The following is a 15,698-nucleotide window of genomic DNA, read 5'->3' as shown; positions in this document are numbered from 1 at the left end:
CGTAGATCTACGGAGATTTCCGTAGATCTGACATCGCTGACAGCTCACAGCTCTTTTCGAAAGAACCGCAGCTCACCAGCTCACTAATTTGCTACCGAATTCACTGTATTATGACGAAGGGAACACGCAACGAGCTGATCGGATCTTCGGCTCTTTGAAAGATTCAATTTAGTCGACATCAATTAAAGATAAATTAATTCGCATTGCATTCATTGCATCATTGCAAATCAATGATTTAATTTCGATCATGCATATGAAAGAAACCCGGTGCATAAGAAAAACGGCGCACAAAATTAACCTTAAGTTCAAACTAAAAGAGCTGATGAGCTGATACATCGAATCGATTCACTTTGGTGAGCTGATCGGTTCGGAGCTGTTCACCAAAATGAGCTGTTTTGCACGCCTCTATTCCGGTTGCTCCCTGTTATAAATAATACATGCCTCGCGGTCACGGTTGCCAGTAGAGATAATTATTCATTCTGAAAAGCTTCTCCCCTTATAACCAGAGATGCCATTTATACATATTTATCTGTATTATACAGATTTTTACATGCTCATACAGATTTAATACAGAGTACAGATTTTATACAGATTTCCTCAATTTAATTGAGCAATTTGACGTCTCTGTTATACCATGTTCACATTAGCGCTTATATCACTTGATATACCGAGATGATATGCATATCACGTGGGAGTGTTCACATATGATCGAAATAATATAGTTTGACAATCAAATTGTCATATTGAATGTTCCCATTAGGAGTAAGATCAATAATATTGCTTTTCTCTCCTACAATTCAATCAATAATTGAAGTCTTGCAATAAATGGTCTCCGAACGCCAGTATTCGTTGAAAAATTTGAAATTATAATGATTGTTTATTGTCATTCTCGAAGTGACGTCCATAAATGAGTGCGTTCAATGCCATTATCCGTGTTGCTAGTAGCGATTTTTGACAACTCGACATGATATCGTACATGATATCCCGGATATCATGCCAAAATGGTGATACGCGTTGACATAAAATTGTATGGGATATCAAGTGATATCGCACATGATATCATCGGATATCAAGTATATCCGTATATCACTTGATATCAGCGCTAATGTGAACATACTATTACTCACACCAATGCAGAGTGCACATATCTATTCATATACGAAATTAGAATGTGTGCGAGCCGAAGTCAAAAGCGGCCCTTACACGATTTATACAGATCTCACAAAAAGTAAGAAAGAAAAAAATAAACTTTTATTTCTGATCTATCTTTAAGTATTTGATTCCAGTGGCGAGATAAAAGTCTATCAATCAATGGACAAATCACAAATTTATATGGAAATCTGTTGTGAAAACCATTTAAAAGATGATTAGTACGACCGTACAAATATTTTGCATTAATTATGGTTTCGGCTTTAGCGGTCTGTTAAATAAGAACGGCTGTTATATACTGCCCGAAGTTTCAACCATAACCAGTGGTCGAAACGTCGGGCAGTATATAACAGCCGTTCTTATTTAACAGACCGCTAAAGCCGAAACCATAATTAATGAAAACCATTTATATAATAATTTGAAACCAATTTGAAGTGATATTCAAGGAAGTAATGGCATGATACTTTACCGTCAAACTAAGAGCTGTATGACCCGACTTGACGTTGCATATTGGGCGTTGAAATTTTATGTCAAATTATGAAGTCAACAATTTCAAACTAGATAAATATCTTGGTTGATTTTTTACAATAAATAGATTACGGATTGAGTTGTGATTAAGACTGAATGCCTCTTTATTTTATCAGTTCCTTAATTTATATCCTTTTCTCTCCTAGTCTAGCTAATTAGTTTTCTCTTTTTTTGTCGTGAATACGACTTACTTTACTATGGGGCGCCTTTTCAAATTTACCCTCTCAGAGAGTGATAAGTTTTTGATCGTGAATATCTCATGTTATATCTAATGAATCAACATAATTCTTGCTACACGCCATCGGAAATATGATCACAATTTTATCATAAAATTTTCAGTTCTGTGACATATTTTCAAATAGTTCAAAATTGAACTTTTCTGAAATATTTGGTATAAACGAGTATCAAAGAAGATAATTCCTTTGCTCATAGCTCAGTGATCTGTAGAAGGATTTATATAATCTAACTACCAATAGAATCGAAAATTTTTAACTTGAACGTGTATTGCAACAACATTGAAGTTTTTCAATAGTACACTATTGAAAAACCTGTTTGATTTAACCCATGAAAGCACCAGGCAATCAGAACGCGAGATGTCTGAATCTATACAAGAGCATTAATATAAAAGTTGAGTGGTTCATTTTTGCTACCATTTGCTGAGCAACTGTTCCCGAAACAAGACACACGAGAGCAACATCGAGGACCTGTCGTCTCACTGTTTCCCGATCTGAATGCACGAGACACCGTCAGCACAATGACACTGAAAATCGGTAGAAAGGCAGCCAAAAAGTCCAGCAAGGCCCATTGCTGAAACAAGACACACACGAGAACCATATCAGATCTCAATATTTCCTACCAAAAGATTCATCAAGATGGAAGCTAAATTAATTTGCACCGTCACTAACACATTCAATTACGAACGGCAATCCGACAGCGAAAGTGATGATTTTGAACACTTTATACTAGTATACAAATATGCCGTGCGAAACAGAGTTGAACAAATTGAACAAATGAAAGAGATGAACACATTGTTAAAATAAATGTTTCCACTTGATTTGCTCATTCTATTTTCCAGGTGTATCAGAACTGGCTAAACTTAAAGCAATCCTAAATAATTCTTTATCACAGTGATGTGGTCGTCTTGAAAAGGACGAGGTTTTCAACTCCTCATCGTTACGGATGGCCAGCTGCAGATGGCGAGGGATGATTTTCGTTTTCTTGTTGTCACGGGCAGCATTACCGGCCAATTCCAACACTTCGGCAGCCAAGTACTCCATCACTGCCGCCAGATAGACCGATGCACCGGCACCGACACGCTCTGCGTAGTTTCCCTTCCGGAGCAGACGATGGATTTTGCCAACTGGGAACTGCAGACCAGCACGGTTCGAGCGGGACTTTGCCTTGCCCTTAATTCTTCCTCCTGTGTGCGTGTTTCTGCGTAAAAATTCCACAAGATGCTGTTAACAGCTCGACAGCCAATTCAGTATTACTGGCTGCTGCTATACTAACTCTCTCTTTTATATCGTTTCACTGTTTCCCGTTCTGCCTACAGGAAAGGAATTCTAAACAAAGGGGACGTCCCTACACCGTTACCAGTAGCAGGTATAAAATAAAATGTGATGTGAGAAATAGCGTCATTTAAGTTAAAGCAGCTACTCTGAACGTACGGTACGAGACACCTTCAGCTAGATGGCACCGAAAACCGGAAAAAAGGCAGATTTGTACCGTCACTAACACATTCAATTACGAACGGCAATGCGAAAGCGAATGTGATGATGTTGAACACATCTTTATACTAGTATGGGGTCGTGTGAAAATATGCCATGCGATATAGGGTTGCCATATATACAAGTTAATCTGTATTTTATTTATACATACATATATGTACAGATTAATCTGTATTATTATTATTATTATTATTATTATCATTATTATTACCATCATTATTATTATTAAAATGACTTGCATACCGAAGATCGTCGATACATTTCAGCCCAGGCCATTGCAATTGTTTCGTACTGAAATTTCGAGAAGAATCAGATATCTTCGAACTTCATAGCTTCAATAAAAATAAATTACAAATTTGTCGTACCTAGCCTCCTGTATTGGCAAATTAAAAAGGAATTGTTTCAAGTTTGGAATATATAGCTGTAGAATAGTAGCTGTTTAATGTAACTAATCTGTACTTTAATGTAGGTGCATCGCTTCAAACTCTATTAGTGAAAAAGGGGAAAGCTTGCACAATTCATACAATCAATCAACTAACTGATACTCGGAAAAGTGATGGGAGCGTGCCAGTTTTTTCGTATTCACGACATCCAGTTATGTCTGACATTACCCACCCGCCTTTTTACAATTGATGAGAATCTAGGGGGAGGAGTTAGAACGCGCAGTGTAAGTCGGGTTTAACCAATGAGACTAGTTGAATCGAATCGGCCATTGTATACTTTGTGAGTAAGAGAGGAAATAAGCTTCTTGATGAGAGTGAGCGGGTGTGATACGGAGAGGAGCGGGCGATAGCATGTTGGGTTATTCTCGTGAGTGTCGGTTTGAGTTAGTGTGCGTTCTTGAGTTAATGTTATTCTAGGTCGTGCTGGTTGGTATTTCAATTGTGGACTTGAGGGGCGTCAAGAAGGGGAAGTGACACAGTAGGTCAGGTTTATTTTGTGTGTTCGGCGATGATATAACAATTTGAAACTTGATGCTTCCTTGTTTCTGCAGTCGAAATTTATGTCTACTTCGTTCCTTTCTTTGGGTCAGCGTGAAGTGCAAGTGTTGATATTTTAGTTGCCTTCATGTAGGTAATGTATTTGTTTTATGTAGGTTTCTAGGTTTTCGTGGAATGGAGTTTTTACGGGATTTTGTCAAGTGCGTGTGGTCTGGAGTGTGAGAAAGATTTAGTCTTGAATATATATAACATATTACATGGTTTTAAATGTGTGAGGAGATTTAGCGTTAAATGCTCATATTACAATTTTTCAGAAGGCCGTAAGAGCAAGTGACAGGTTCTCTTTGTTCACTTAGCAAAGCAAAGTCTTGGCATTACATTCCTTTTGTGGAATTTGGCCTTTCTGTTTCAACGGACTTCGCAGCCGATTCTTAGTGTACAAAATCATTGCATGGCTAGTACTATGGATCCTACTGACACTAAGAATCCTTCCAGGTAGGGGCTCGAACATACGACAACTGGCTTGTAAGACCAGCGCCCTATGCATTGAACTGCCAACCCGGGACGTTCTTTGTTCACTTTCTCTTCTATTAATTACCAAGCGGTTTACACGTTTATCACTGAACTCTTTGCATAGAATGATGGCCGAAACTTTCGACTTTCAAACAGGACTGTGAAATCCAAGAAAATTTTTTTAATCACATCACAATAATCGAAAGAGAGAGAGTGACCAAAGACAAACTGTCACTTGCTCTTACGGCCTTCTGAAAAATCAACCGAGATATATGAAATTACAATTCAATTGTTGTGGGTATTTTGTCGTTGAATATTCTTGTGAGAGCGGCAATGACTGATTGAATCTACCATCCTACAACCACGTTTTATTGAAATAACATCTTTTTGCATTATTTTGTGGTAAGAATTTCATTTTATTAGTGAATACAGATTAATACAGGTTTTTTATACAAAGCAATACGGTTTTCTATTAAAACATCTGGCATCTCTGCTTATAACATGCGATTACACTGGGGTCTCTTTTTACGCAGATTTCCGAAGTTACGCGGTTTGTTTTCGGCATCAAAAAAAAATTTCGATTTTGGAAGTCTCAAAATTTGTCTATGTTCCCCTTAATCCAACTAGCAGTGAGATGATACCTGTTTTTTATCAATCTGCATGTGTTTTTTGCATCAGTATTCTTCGGTGTTTTAGTTCTCATGACATTATTTTAATGACCGTCGTTTTAAGCGGCAATTTGTGATTTTAATCACTTATTACATTAATGTCGAAGCGGCAAATCGGATCGAATTTGAATGTAAACGTGTGACAATCGATTGAACATTCCATGAGATGTCGAAGTAAGTTCCAGTTTAGAGTTTACGGTTATTTACGGTACTTCCAGAGCCGGTTTTCAGGAATCAGCATAACCCAAAACGATTCGTATGGCCAAAAAATAAATATGACGAAATTGCAATAGTTTCGAGTCCAGCTTTGAAGGTTTTTGGAATTGTCATCTTTTATATCGGCTTGAAAACTCATCACCCTGTAATTCCAGAATCGGATAAAATTAATTAATTTTGCATGGGACCATAAATCCTTTATTTTAAATTTTTGTTTTCGAAATTCGATATGGCCTTTTTTACGAAAACGATTGTGATTTGAGAAACGATTCGATACTGGAACCGGAATTCGAAAATCGGTGTAGCCGAGGTTAGTTAAATTCACCCGCAGGAGCTACTACATGTGATTCAAAATGTTTAAAAATCAGTGTAGAATTTTTGGGTACCTTCCGAATCGAAAACTGAATACCGATAAAACTGAAATAAGTTTATTTGGTTATCGAGTATCCAAATCTACAAACCCGATAAACGTGTTTAATTTATGTGAAATGGTTACTTTCATACTAATCACCATGTATCCCCTAAACCGGAAGTTGGATCTGTCTAAAAAGCAAGATGTCTTATAGGATCGTAAGATTTTTCATTTGAATCTTAGATCGGTTCAGCCATTTATGAGAAAAATGAGTAACACTATTTCAATTTCGTTTGACATATCATACTGTAGCTCAGGAACCAGAAGTCGGATCCGTCCGACGTAATTCAGGAACTTTGTTTGAGAGCATACGACTTTTCCTATGAATCTGAGTTTGTAGAAAACGGTTGAGTCATCTCCTAGAAAATTGAGTGAAATTATTTTCCACACACACATTTGCTGATCTCGACGAACTGATTCGAGTGGTATATGGGTGTTATGTTCTTCCAGCATTCAGTACTGTAAGTAGTTTAAATCAATATAGTTATGAAATTGTTTTCAACTCGAAAAAGCTGCCATCATCTGGTTTACATATGTCATATTAGAACGATTATGTTGCCAAAACGAACCGTGCTAAAATCGGTCCGAGGCGAAATGTCATGAAAAAAGATGCTGTACACAGTCTTTTTGGTACTTAGAACCAATTGTATGTAACAGTATAAAAAATCGTGTTTCACGTTGCTCCCAAGCATTGCTTCATCATACAATGCTCAAAATTCCTAAAATGCTGGAATAGGGGGAAAAGTCGCTTACACTAAAAGGTCGATATCTCCGTTAAAAATGGACGGATTTTAACAATCTATGGCTTGTTAGATAGCTATATCAGTCAAAAATATAGTTCTGAATTTATTTTGATCAGATGCTTGTATTAAAGAAAACGTGTAGTTGAAACAGTTTAATATAATTTTCCTAAAACACATTTTTGGGTAATTCATTTCTGCAGCTTTAATAACTAAAGTATCCAAAATATTCAATTTGAGAAAAATACCAACAAATAGAAGTACCCAAAGATTTGGTGCTATTCTCAAGTACAACTAACATAATCAATATTCTCGTCCATGTCACACTTCGTGATATCAGGCTTTCTCTTTGTATCATCCAGTGATTGTTAAATGTATTCGTATATTGGCCCGGGTTGGTAGTTCAATGCATAGGGCGCTGGTCTTATAAGCCAGTTGTCGTATGTTTAAGCCCCGACCTGGAAGGATTCTTAGTGTCAGTAGGATCCATAGTACTAGCCATGCAATGATTCTGTACACTAAGAATCGGCTGCGAAGTCTGTTGAAACAGAAAGGCCAAATTCCACAAAAGGAATGTAATGCCAGGACTTTGCAATATTTTCCACATTGACAGGACTTAAAAACAAATTGAATTTAAATCTTATTGAAATTTATAATTTTAAAAACATGATTCGAAAAACAAAATATGCAATATCAAACTACATTGTTACCGACGAACACTGGCAACACTTTTTCTACCACCCTGCAGTAATATTAATTTCAACAACTTGAACTTGCTTATGTCAAATTGATCAAATCACGAGCTGGTCCGAAACTGGTTAACAGTTGTCAGGTCCTGTCCTAGGGTTTTCCTACTTATTAATGTTGAGAGCATGCGAGTGAAATGTTTTCCTGCAATTTTGGCAACACGTTTCTATCAAATTGTTACAACCCTCTAAGAAAAAAAAAAGAATTGGTGAGCCCAAGTCACCGAGTCAAAGGTTCCGAATTTCAATCGAGTGGCCGATTATTAAACGCTGAGTCCAAGTCGCACAATTTGAGATTCACGATCGATGTCGAAGACGCAAAGATCAAATGGCAGTGTTAAAGTTGCAGTCCGAGATCAAGTTCAAGTCGCAGAAATCAGAGCTCCACAGAGTCCAAGTTGCCGAGTTCGAGTCACTGAATTCAAGTTACCGAGCTTAAATCATGGAGTCAGAGTCGCTGACCTCAAGTTGCAGAGTCCAAATTGTACAAGCAATCTTACATGCAAAGTCCGAGTCGTAGGTTAATACACAGAGCCGAAGTCGCAGAGTTGAAATCGCAGAGTTCAAATCGCAAATTATAAACACCAACGTCTTAGAGCTAAAGCCACTGAGTTTGAGTATAAGTCACGGAGTCACATCGCCGAATCTAAATTTTTGAGTCCAAGTCACAGACTTTTAGATACAGAATTCAGACGCAGAGTTCGAAGACTCCAAGACACAGTTTGAGGGGTCGTTGTCGCAGAATCCCAATTGCCAAACCCAGATCACGAAGTCACGTAGTTGAAGTCGCAGAGCACAAATCTTAGAAACTTAGGTTCAGAGTTTAGATTGCTAAGTGCGAACCCAACACAGTTTCGTGAAAAGTGTTTTTTTGATGAAACTACCCTGGGTCAGTTTCGGTTTTCTCAAGCGAAAACGACATAAGTTACAGAGTCCAAACCTCACAGATCGTGAAGCAGAGTTCAAGGCCCCGTGTCTGAATTGCAAAATCCGAGTCGAAGGATCTAAAGTCCAGTTCCTACAGTTGAAGTTGCAGAGTTCAAGTAGCAAAACTTCAAAAGCAAATCATAAAGTCTAGGTCGTATAGTTGATGTCGCGGAGCTTCGAAGACTTCTAAGACGTAGAGTCCAAGTCCCAGGGTAGAAGAGTTCTAGACGCAAAGTCCAATTCGAAGAATCGAAATTACAAAATTCAAATCACAAACTCGCTGAGTACAAGCCTGGAAAACAAGTTTCAGAGTCGCAGAGTCCAGGTGTCAAAATCTAATTCGCAGATGTCAAACTTTAGAAATCAAGGCACAGACTTCAAGCTGCTGGATCAGAATCATAGAACGTAAGTCGTAGAGCCAAAATAATGAACCTCAAGCTGGCGCTTAAGTCCGCTTAAAAGTCCGCGTCCAAGTCCGCGTCCAAGTCCGCGTCCAAGTCCGCGTCCAAGTCCGCGTCCAAGTCCGCGTCCAAGTCCGCGTCCAAGTCCGCGTCCAAGTCCGCGTCCAAGTCCGCGTCCAAGTCCACGTCCAAGTCCGCGTCCAAGTCCGCGTCCAAGTCCGCGTCCAAGTCCGCGTCCAAGTCCGCGTCCAAGTCCGCGTCCAAGTCCGCGTCCAAGTCCGCGTCCAAGTCCGCGTCCAAGTCCGCGTCCAAGTCGGCGTCCAAGTCGGCGTCCAAGTCGGCGTCCAAGTCGGCGTCCAAGTCGGCGTCCAAGTCCGCGTCCAAGTCCAAGTCCGCGTCCAAGTCCGCGTCCAAGTCCGCGTCCAAGTCCGCGTCCAAGTCCGCGTCCAAGTCCGCGTCCAAGTCCGCGTCCAAGTCCGCGTCCAAGTCCGCGTCCAAGTCCGCGTCCAAGTCCGCGTCCAAGTCCGCGTCCAAGTCCGCGTCCAAGTCCGCGTCCAAGTCCGCGTCCAAGTCCGCGTCCAAGTCCGCGTCCAAGTCCGCGTCCAAGTCCGCGTCCAAGTCCGCGTCCAAGTCCGCGTCCAAGTCCGCGTCCAAGTCCGCGTCCAAGTCCGCGTCCAAGTCCGCGTCCAAGTCCGCGTCCAAGTCCGCGTCCAAGTCCGCGTCCAAATCCGCGTCCAAGTCCGCGTCCAAGTCCGCGTCCAAGTCCGCGTCCAAGACCGCGTCCAAGTCCGCGTCCAAGTCCGCGTCCAAGTCCGCGTCCAAGTCCGCGTCCAAGTCGGCGTCCAAGTCGGCGTCCAAGTCCAAGTCCGCGTCCAAGTCCGCGTCCAAGTCCGCGTCCAAGTCCGCGTCCAAGTCCGCGTCCAAGTCCGCGTCCAAGTCCGCGTCCAAGTCCGCGTCCAAGTCCGCGTCCAAGTCCGCGTCCAAGTCCGCGTCCAAGTCCGCGTCCAAGTCCGCGTCCAAGTCCGCGTCCAAGTCCGCGTCCAAGTCCGCGTCCAAGTCCACGTCCAAGTCCGCGTCCAAGTCCGCGTCCAAGTCCGCGTCCAAGTCCGCGTCCAAGTCCGCGTCCAAGTCCGCGTCCAAGTCCGCGTCCAAGTCCGCGTCCAAGTCCGCGTCCAAATCCGCGTCCAAGTCCGCGTCCAAGTCGGCGTCCAAGTCGGCGTCCAAGTCGGCGTCCAAGTCGGCGTCCAAGTCGGCGTCCAAGTCCGCGTCCAAGTCCAAGTCCGCGTCCAAGTCCGCGTCCAAGTCCGCGTCCAAGTCCGCGTCCAAGTCCGCGTCCAAGTCCGCGTCCAAGTCCGCGTCCAAGTCCGCGTCCAAGTCCGCGTCCAAGTCCGCGTCCAAGTCCGCGTCCAAGTCCGCGTCCAAGTCCGCGTCCAAGTCCGCGTCCAAGTCCGCGTCCAAGTCCGCGTCCAAGTCCGCGTCCAAGTCCGCGTCCAAGTCCACGTCCAAGTCCGCGTCCAAGTCCGCGTCCAAGTCCGCGTCCAAGTCCGCGTCCAAGTCCGCGTCCAAGTCCGCGTCCAAGTCCGCGTCCAAGTCCGCGTCCAAGTCCGCGTCCAAGTCCGCGTCCAAGTCCGCGTCCAAGTCCGCGTCCAAGTCCGCGTCCAAGTCCGCGTCCAAGTCCGCGTCCAAGTCCGCGTCCAAGTCCGCGTCCAAGTCCGCGTCCAAGTCCGCGTCCAAGTCCACGTCCAAGTCCGCGTCCAAGTCCGCGTCCAAGTCCGCGTCCAAGTCCGCGTCCAAGTCCGCGTCCAAGTCCGCGTCCAAGTCCGCGTCCAAGTCCGCGTCCAAGTCCGCGTCCAAGTCGGCGTCCAAGTCGGCGTCCAAGTCGGCGTCCAAGTCGGCGTCCAAGTCGGCGTCCAAGTCCGCGTCCAAGTCCAAGTCCGCGTCCAAGTCCGCGTCCAAGTCCGCGTCCAAGTCCGCGTCCAAGTCCGCGTCCAAGTCCGCGTCCAAGTCCGCGTCCAAGTCCGCGTCCAAGTCCGCGTCCAAGTCCGCGTCCAAGTCCGCGTCCAAGTCCGCGTCCAAGTCCGCGTCCAAGTCCGCGTCCAAGTCCGCGTCCAAGTCCGCGTCCAAGTCCGCGTCCAAGTCCGCGTCCAAGTCCGCGTCCAAGTCCGCGTCCAAGTCCGCGTCCAAGTCCGCGTCCAAGTCCGCGTCCAAATCCGCGTCCAAGTCCGCGTCCAAGTCCGCGTCCAAGTCCGCGTCCAAGACCGCGTCCAAGTCCGCGTCCAAGTCCGCGTCCAAGTCCGCGTCCAAGTCCGCGTCCAAGTCGGCGTCCAAGTCGGCGTCCAAGTCCAAGTCCGCGTCCAAGTCCGCGTCCAAGTCCGCGTCCAAGTCCGCGTCCAAGTCCGCGTCCAAGTCCGCGTCCAAGTCCGCGTCCAAGTCCGCGTCCAAGTCCGCGTCCAAGTCCGCGTCCAAGTCCGCGTCCAAGTCCGCGTCCAAGTCCGCGTCCAAGTCCGCGTCCAAGTCCGCGTCCAAGTCCGCGTCCAAGTCCACGTCCAAGTCCGCGTCCAAGTCCGCGTCCAAGTCCGCGTCCAAGTCCGCGTCCAAGTCCGCGTCCAAGTCCGCGTCCAAGTCCGCGTCCAAGTCCGCGTCCAAGTCCGCGTCCAAATCCGCGTCCAAGTCCGCGTCCAAGTCGGCGTCCAAGTCGGCGTCCAAGTCGGCGTCCAAGTCGGCGTCCAAGTCGGCGTCCAAGTCCGCGTCCAAGTCCAAGTCCGCGTCCAAGTCCGCGTCCAAGTCCGCGTCCAAGTCCGCGTCCAAGTCCGCGTCCAAGTCCGCGTCCAAGTCCGCGTCCAAGTCCGCGTCCAAGTCCGCGTCCAAGTCCGCGTCCAAGTCCGCGTCCAAGTCCGCGTCCAAGTCCGCGTCCAAGTCCGCGTCCAAGTCCGCGTCCAAGTCCGCGTCCAAGTCCGCGTCCAAGTCCGCGTCCAAGTCCACGTCCAAGTCCGCGTCCAAGTCCGCGTCCAAGTCCGCGTCCAAGTCCGCGTCCAAGTCCGCGTCCAAGTCCGCGTCCAAGTCCGCGTCCAAGTCCGCGTCCAAGTCCGCGTCCAAGTCCGCGTCCAAATCCGCGTCCAAGTCCGCGTCCAAGTCGGCGTCCAAGTCGGCGTCCAAGTCGGCGTCCAAGTCGGCGTCCAAGTCGGCGTCCAAGTCCGCGTCCAAGTCCAAGTCCGCGTCCAAGTCCGCATCCAAGTCCGCGTCCAAGTCCGCGTCCAAGTCCGCGTCCAAGTCCGCGTCCAAGTCCGCGTCCAAGTCCGCGTCCAAGTCCGCGTCCAAGTCCGCGTCCAAGTCCGCGTCCAAGTCCGCGTCCAAGTCCGCGTCCAAGTCCGCGTCCAAGTCCGCGTCCAAGTCCGCGTCCAAGTCCGCGTCCAAGTCCGCGTCCAAGTCCGCGTCCAAGTCCGCGTCCAAGTCCACGTCCAAGTCCGCGTCCAAGTCCGCGTCCAAGTCCGCGTCCAAGTCCGCGTCCAAGTCCGCGTCCAAGACCGCGTCCAAGTCCGCGTCCAAGTCCGCGTCCAAGTCCGCGTCCAAGTCCGCGTCCAAGTCCGCGTCCAAGTCCGCGTCCAAGTCCGCGTCCAAGTCCGCGTCCAAGTCCACGTCCAAAAACAACTTCAAGCTAAAACTCAAATCGAAGTGTTCTGTGCTCAGCAGCTCTTAAAAATCCAACGATTTCTGTCTGTATTTTGACAGCAAGGTTTTCGACTTTTGCCCAAAACTACATAATTCACCACCGTATCAACTCACCCCACGGTACGGCATTCGAGCACACTGAATAGATGGTAAAGGACGACGCTAGCGTTTTTCATTTAGGATCAAGCTGAAACAATTTACAGCAGGGCAGAGGAAAAGAGTGATCCGAGTGCGCTATTTTCGGATTGGATTCGATTCATTACTCACACCCACCTCGTCTTTGCTACTAAATTTGTGCCTTTTTTACATCATGTGTGTGCCAGTTGAAATGCGGCTAAAACAATTGGCAAGCTGTTTTATTTTTGCAAGCAAACGATCCTTTTGTTTCATTCCTCCCGCTTCGGATAGCTGATAGTCGAAAAGTTCACACGGAATTACCGCGATCCGGCGAGGTCGTCACTCAGTTCGACTGTTCAGCAGACAGTCGGTGTCGGTGGACTGTCAGTGACGCGATCGAGAGTGAGAGTGAAAACACAATCGTGTTAGTTGTGCATTGTTTCAGAATCCAGATGCGGTTTCGGTTTTGTTAACCTTTTATCCTTTCTTCTGGTTATTTATAGCAATCTGTGCGGTGCGATAAGATAAACCCAGGACCGCGGGTTTGAAAGAGCGGATAGTGTTGGTACCGAAAAAAAGCGATGATTGGTTCGTTCGCTTTTTTCCTTGTAACAGGTTAGTCACCATGCTGCATGGTAGCAGCAGAACAGTCGCTATAAACAACGCGAAACAAAAGTGACAGCTTGATTAGATGTCGCAGTGAAAAATCTACAGCGAAGCTCTTAGAGTGACGGTTTTGTGAGTTTTGAGATTCGATTCCCACTCAGTAGGCCGAGATTACTTTCGCCCATGCCAAACCTATTGCTAGTGCCGCAAATCATGTCGGAACGATTACTTCAATGTCTCAGTGAAGTGTCGGTTGGGATTGACAGTAATAATAATAGGAACAACAACAACAATAACATCCCTGTATGGGTTAAAACCGCCACACCCGGCGGTCGAAGTAGGCCACAAGAACCGTACAACAGGTAGGTGGTATTTGAGCGTGAACTGGAGTAGTTGTTTTGATTTCCGCCACAAAGGCTTGTCATTTTGTTTGATCCGACAGGCGGAAAGTGTTGCCAGAAATAGGGAAAAAAAATTTTTTGGGCTACCATTGTATCAAAACACGTGCGTTAATTTGAAGTTTGTCTTTTATTTATTTTAGCAACGAACACGCGGATTCGTTAATCGTTTTCTTGAATGTCGGTATTTCATTGTGAAAGTTTGTTTTAATTTACATGGTAGTCAATTCCAGTTTAAAGACTGAAATCCGTATATTTTCGCAGTATGTTTTTGTCCTAGAAATTCATCGCTTCATCAAAAATAATTCAAGTTGAAAGTTGTGACCGTTCAATATTCAAGGACTCGCTCAGAAATAGCCTGTATCTTCAACAACTCGATTACCCCGAACCGAGGGGGTTTACGGTTGTTCATCACGGCAGTGTTCATAAGCAATTACTGTTTAAAAGTTACAATTGGAAAGTGGTACGGTAAAATTGAACTTATTAAGTACGAACGCAACCTTCGGATGTGGGGGAGGGGTCAATTTCCGATTCAGAGTTCTTTACTTGGTTGGGGGGGTTGGAAAAGTTGCACATTTCACTTCGCCAGGATGAACCGACTGGCAGGAGGAAAATCCAATTAATTTCAAGTGCGCTGTTCCTACCTTACGCATGTTGTTCGAGCTTTCGACTTACCGGCTCTTGAAGTAAATTTATTTTGTTGTAGTTCTCTGAATTGTATTTATCTCCGGATACCATCGTCCGGCGAGTTGGCACTCGTTGGGATCTTTTGATTATCCCACCCGGAGCTGAGCAGTGCCAGCAACGATAGTGCCCGGGATAATGGAAAAGAAGGTTTGCGCCGTACTGAGGCTACCAGCAATTATTTTCTGCACTGAAGCAGTTTGCCTGATAGGAGACTATCGGATAAACTTGATGTTTCTTTTGAGCGTTTTTACCCTTGAGACCACTACAGTTGTCCGGCTCTAGTTAGCTGGAAATTGAATTCATTTCACTTTGGTGAGCGTGGGTTTGTTGACGATCCAGTGATGAAAGTTTTGAAATACTTGAATTGATTTCGATAAAAGATTCGATTTACAATTGTCATATATCTTATTATTACCTTGCTTTTCAGGTATGATTATCATGGTCTTTATGGAAGCTGCTTTGGGCCTCTCCTCTTCTAAAATTAAATTACAGAGCCGAACCCCGAAACAACGCGCACTTAAAAATAAAGTAAGTTATGTATACTCTTGTTAGAATAAGTTAGGACATTTTCTGCAATTTGACGTAAAAAATCGTGGTATACTGATTTTATTCAAACAGAGCCTAGAACTCTAAAGATCAGAGTAAACGATACAAATCATGTCAATGAAAGCTTGTGCAAAATTACTCATAAATTTTCAGTTCCTTTATGGGAAGGTCTAAACGAGTCACAAATATTATTGTCTACTTTGTCTGAAATTAAATTCACAACGTTTTGATTTTGTTTTGAGAATTCAACAAGTTCTGTTCCCAATTAGAAAAATTGACGATTGTTGACCAAAGTTTGGTACAGTTTTTGCCTTTCTCATATAGGAAGGTGATGCAATCACTGTGAAAACCGATTTTTGAACCGAGCCCCGTAGGGCTGAGTGTCATATACCATTCGACTCAGTTCGTCGAGTACGCAAAATGCATTTTGTTCCGACTTTCGGTTCCGGAGTTACAGGGTGATTAGTGAAAAAAAATTTATTTCAAAGTACTTCCTCACTTTTCTCAGAGATGGAGTGAGCGATTTCAACAAACTTAGATTCAAATGAAAGGTCTCATTGTCCCAGAAAAAAACTTTCAAATTTCATCCGAATTCGACTTCCCGTTCCGGAATTATATAGTGAAGTGTGTTAAAAATTGGATACCGTCACTTGAAGTGGTGAAACAAAACACGTAAAAGAACACGTGGTGACCTCGCTGATTGGATT

At 44.8% G+C, this 15,698-nt stretch overlaps 2 protein-coding genes across 8 annotated transcripts in view; one reads left to right on the top strand and one right to left on the bottom strand.

Moving 5' to 3' along the window:
* LOC131433161 (G protein-activated inward rectifier potassium channel 3) overlaps window positions 1–15,698 on the top strand; it is a 307,064-nt gene that overhangs the window by 98,967 nt on the left and 192,399 nt on the right. Inside the window, exons 1-2 of one of the 7 annotated variants that reach the window (XM_058600013.1) lie at window positions 12,673–13,722; window positions 14,873–14,973. The exons of 4 other annotated variants lie outside the window; for them this stretch is intronic. In XM_058600013.1, the coding sequence (XP_058455996.1) occupies window positions 14,875–14,973 (99 nt within the window). In that variant the 5' untranslated portion in view covers window positions 12,673–13,722; window positions 14,873–14,874. Of the gene's footprint in view, window positions 1–12,672; window positions 13,723–14,872; window positions 14,974–15,698 lie in introns of those variants that run through there. 2 more of the 7 variants (XM_058600012.1, XM_058600011.1) reach the window with 2 other exon arrangements.
* The window catches only part of LOC131433162 (serine/threonine-protein phosphatase 2B catalytic subunit 3-like), a 199,892-nt gene that overhangs the window by 57,046 nt on the left and 127,148 nt on the right, over window positions 1–15,698 (bottom strand). The gene's annotated exons all lie outside the window — the stretch shown is intronic.

The sequence above is a fragment of the Malaya genurostris genome, chromosome 2 (genome assembly GCF_030247185.1).
Source record: "Malaya genurostris strain Urasoe2022 chromosome 2, Malgen_1.1, whole genome shotgun sequence".
Classification (NCBI taxonomy): Eukaryota; Metazoa; Arthropoda; class Insecta; order Diptera; family Culicidae; genus Malaya; species Malaya genurostris.
The sequence above is the reverse complement of the archived record's forward strand: the minus strand, read 5'-3'. Positions and strand labels throughout refer to the sequence as shown.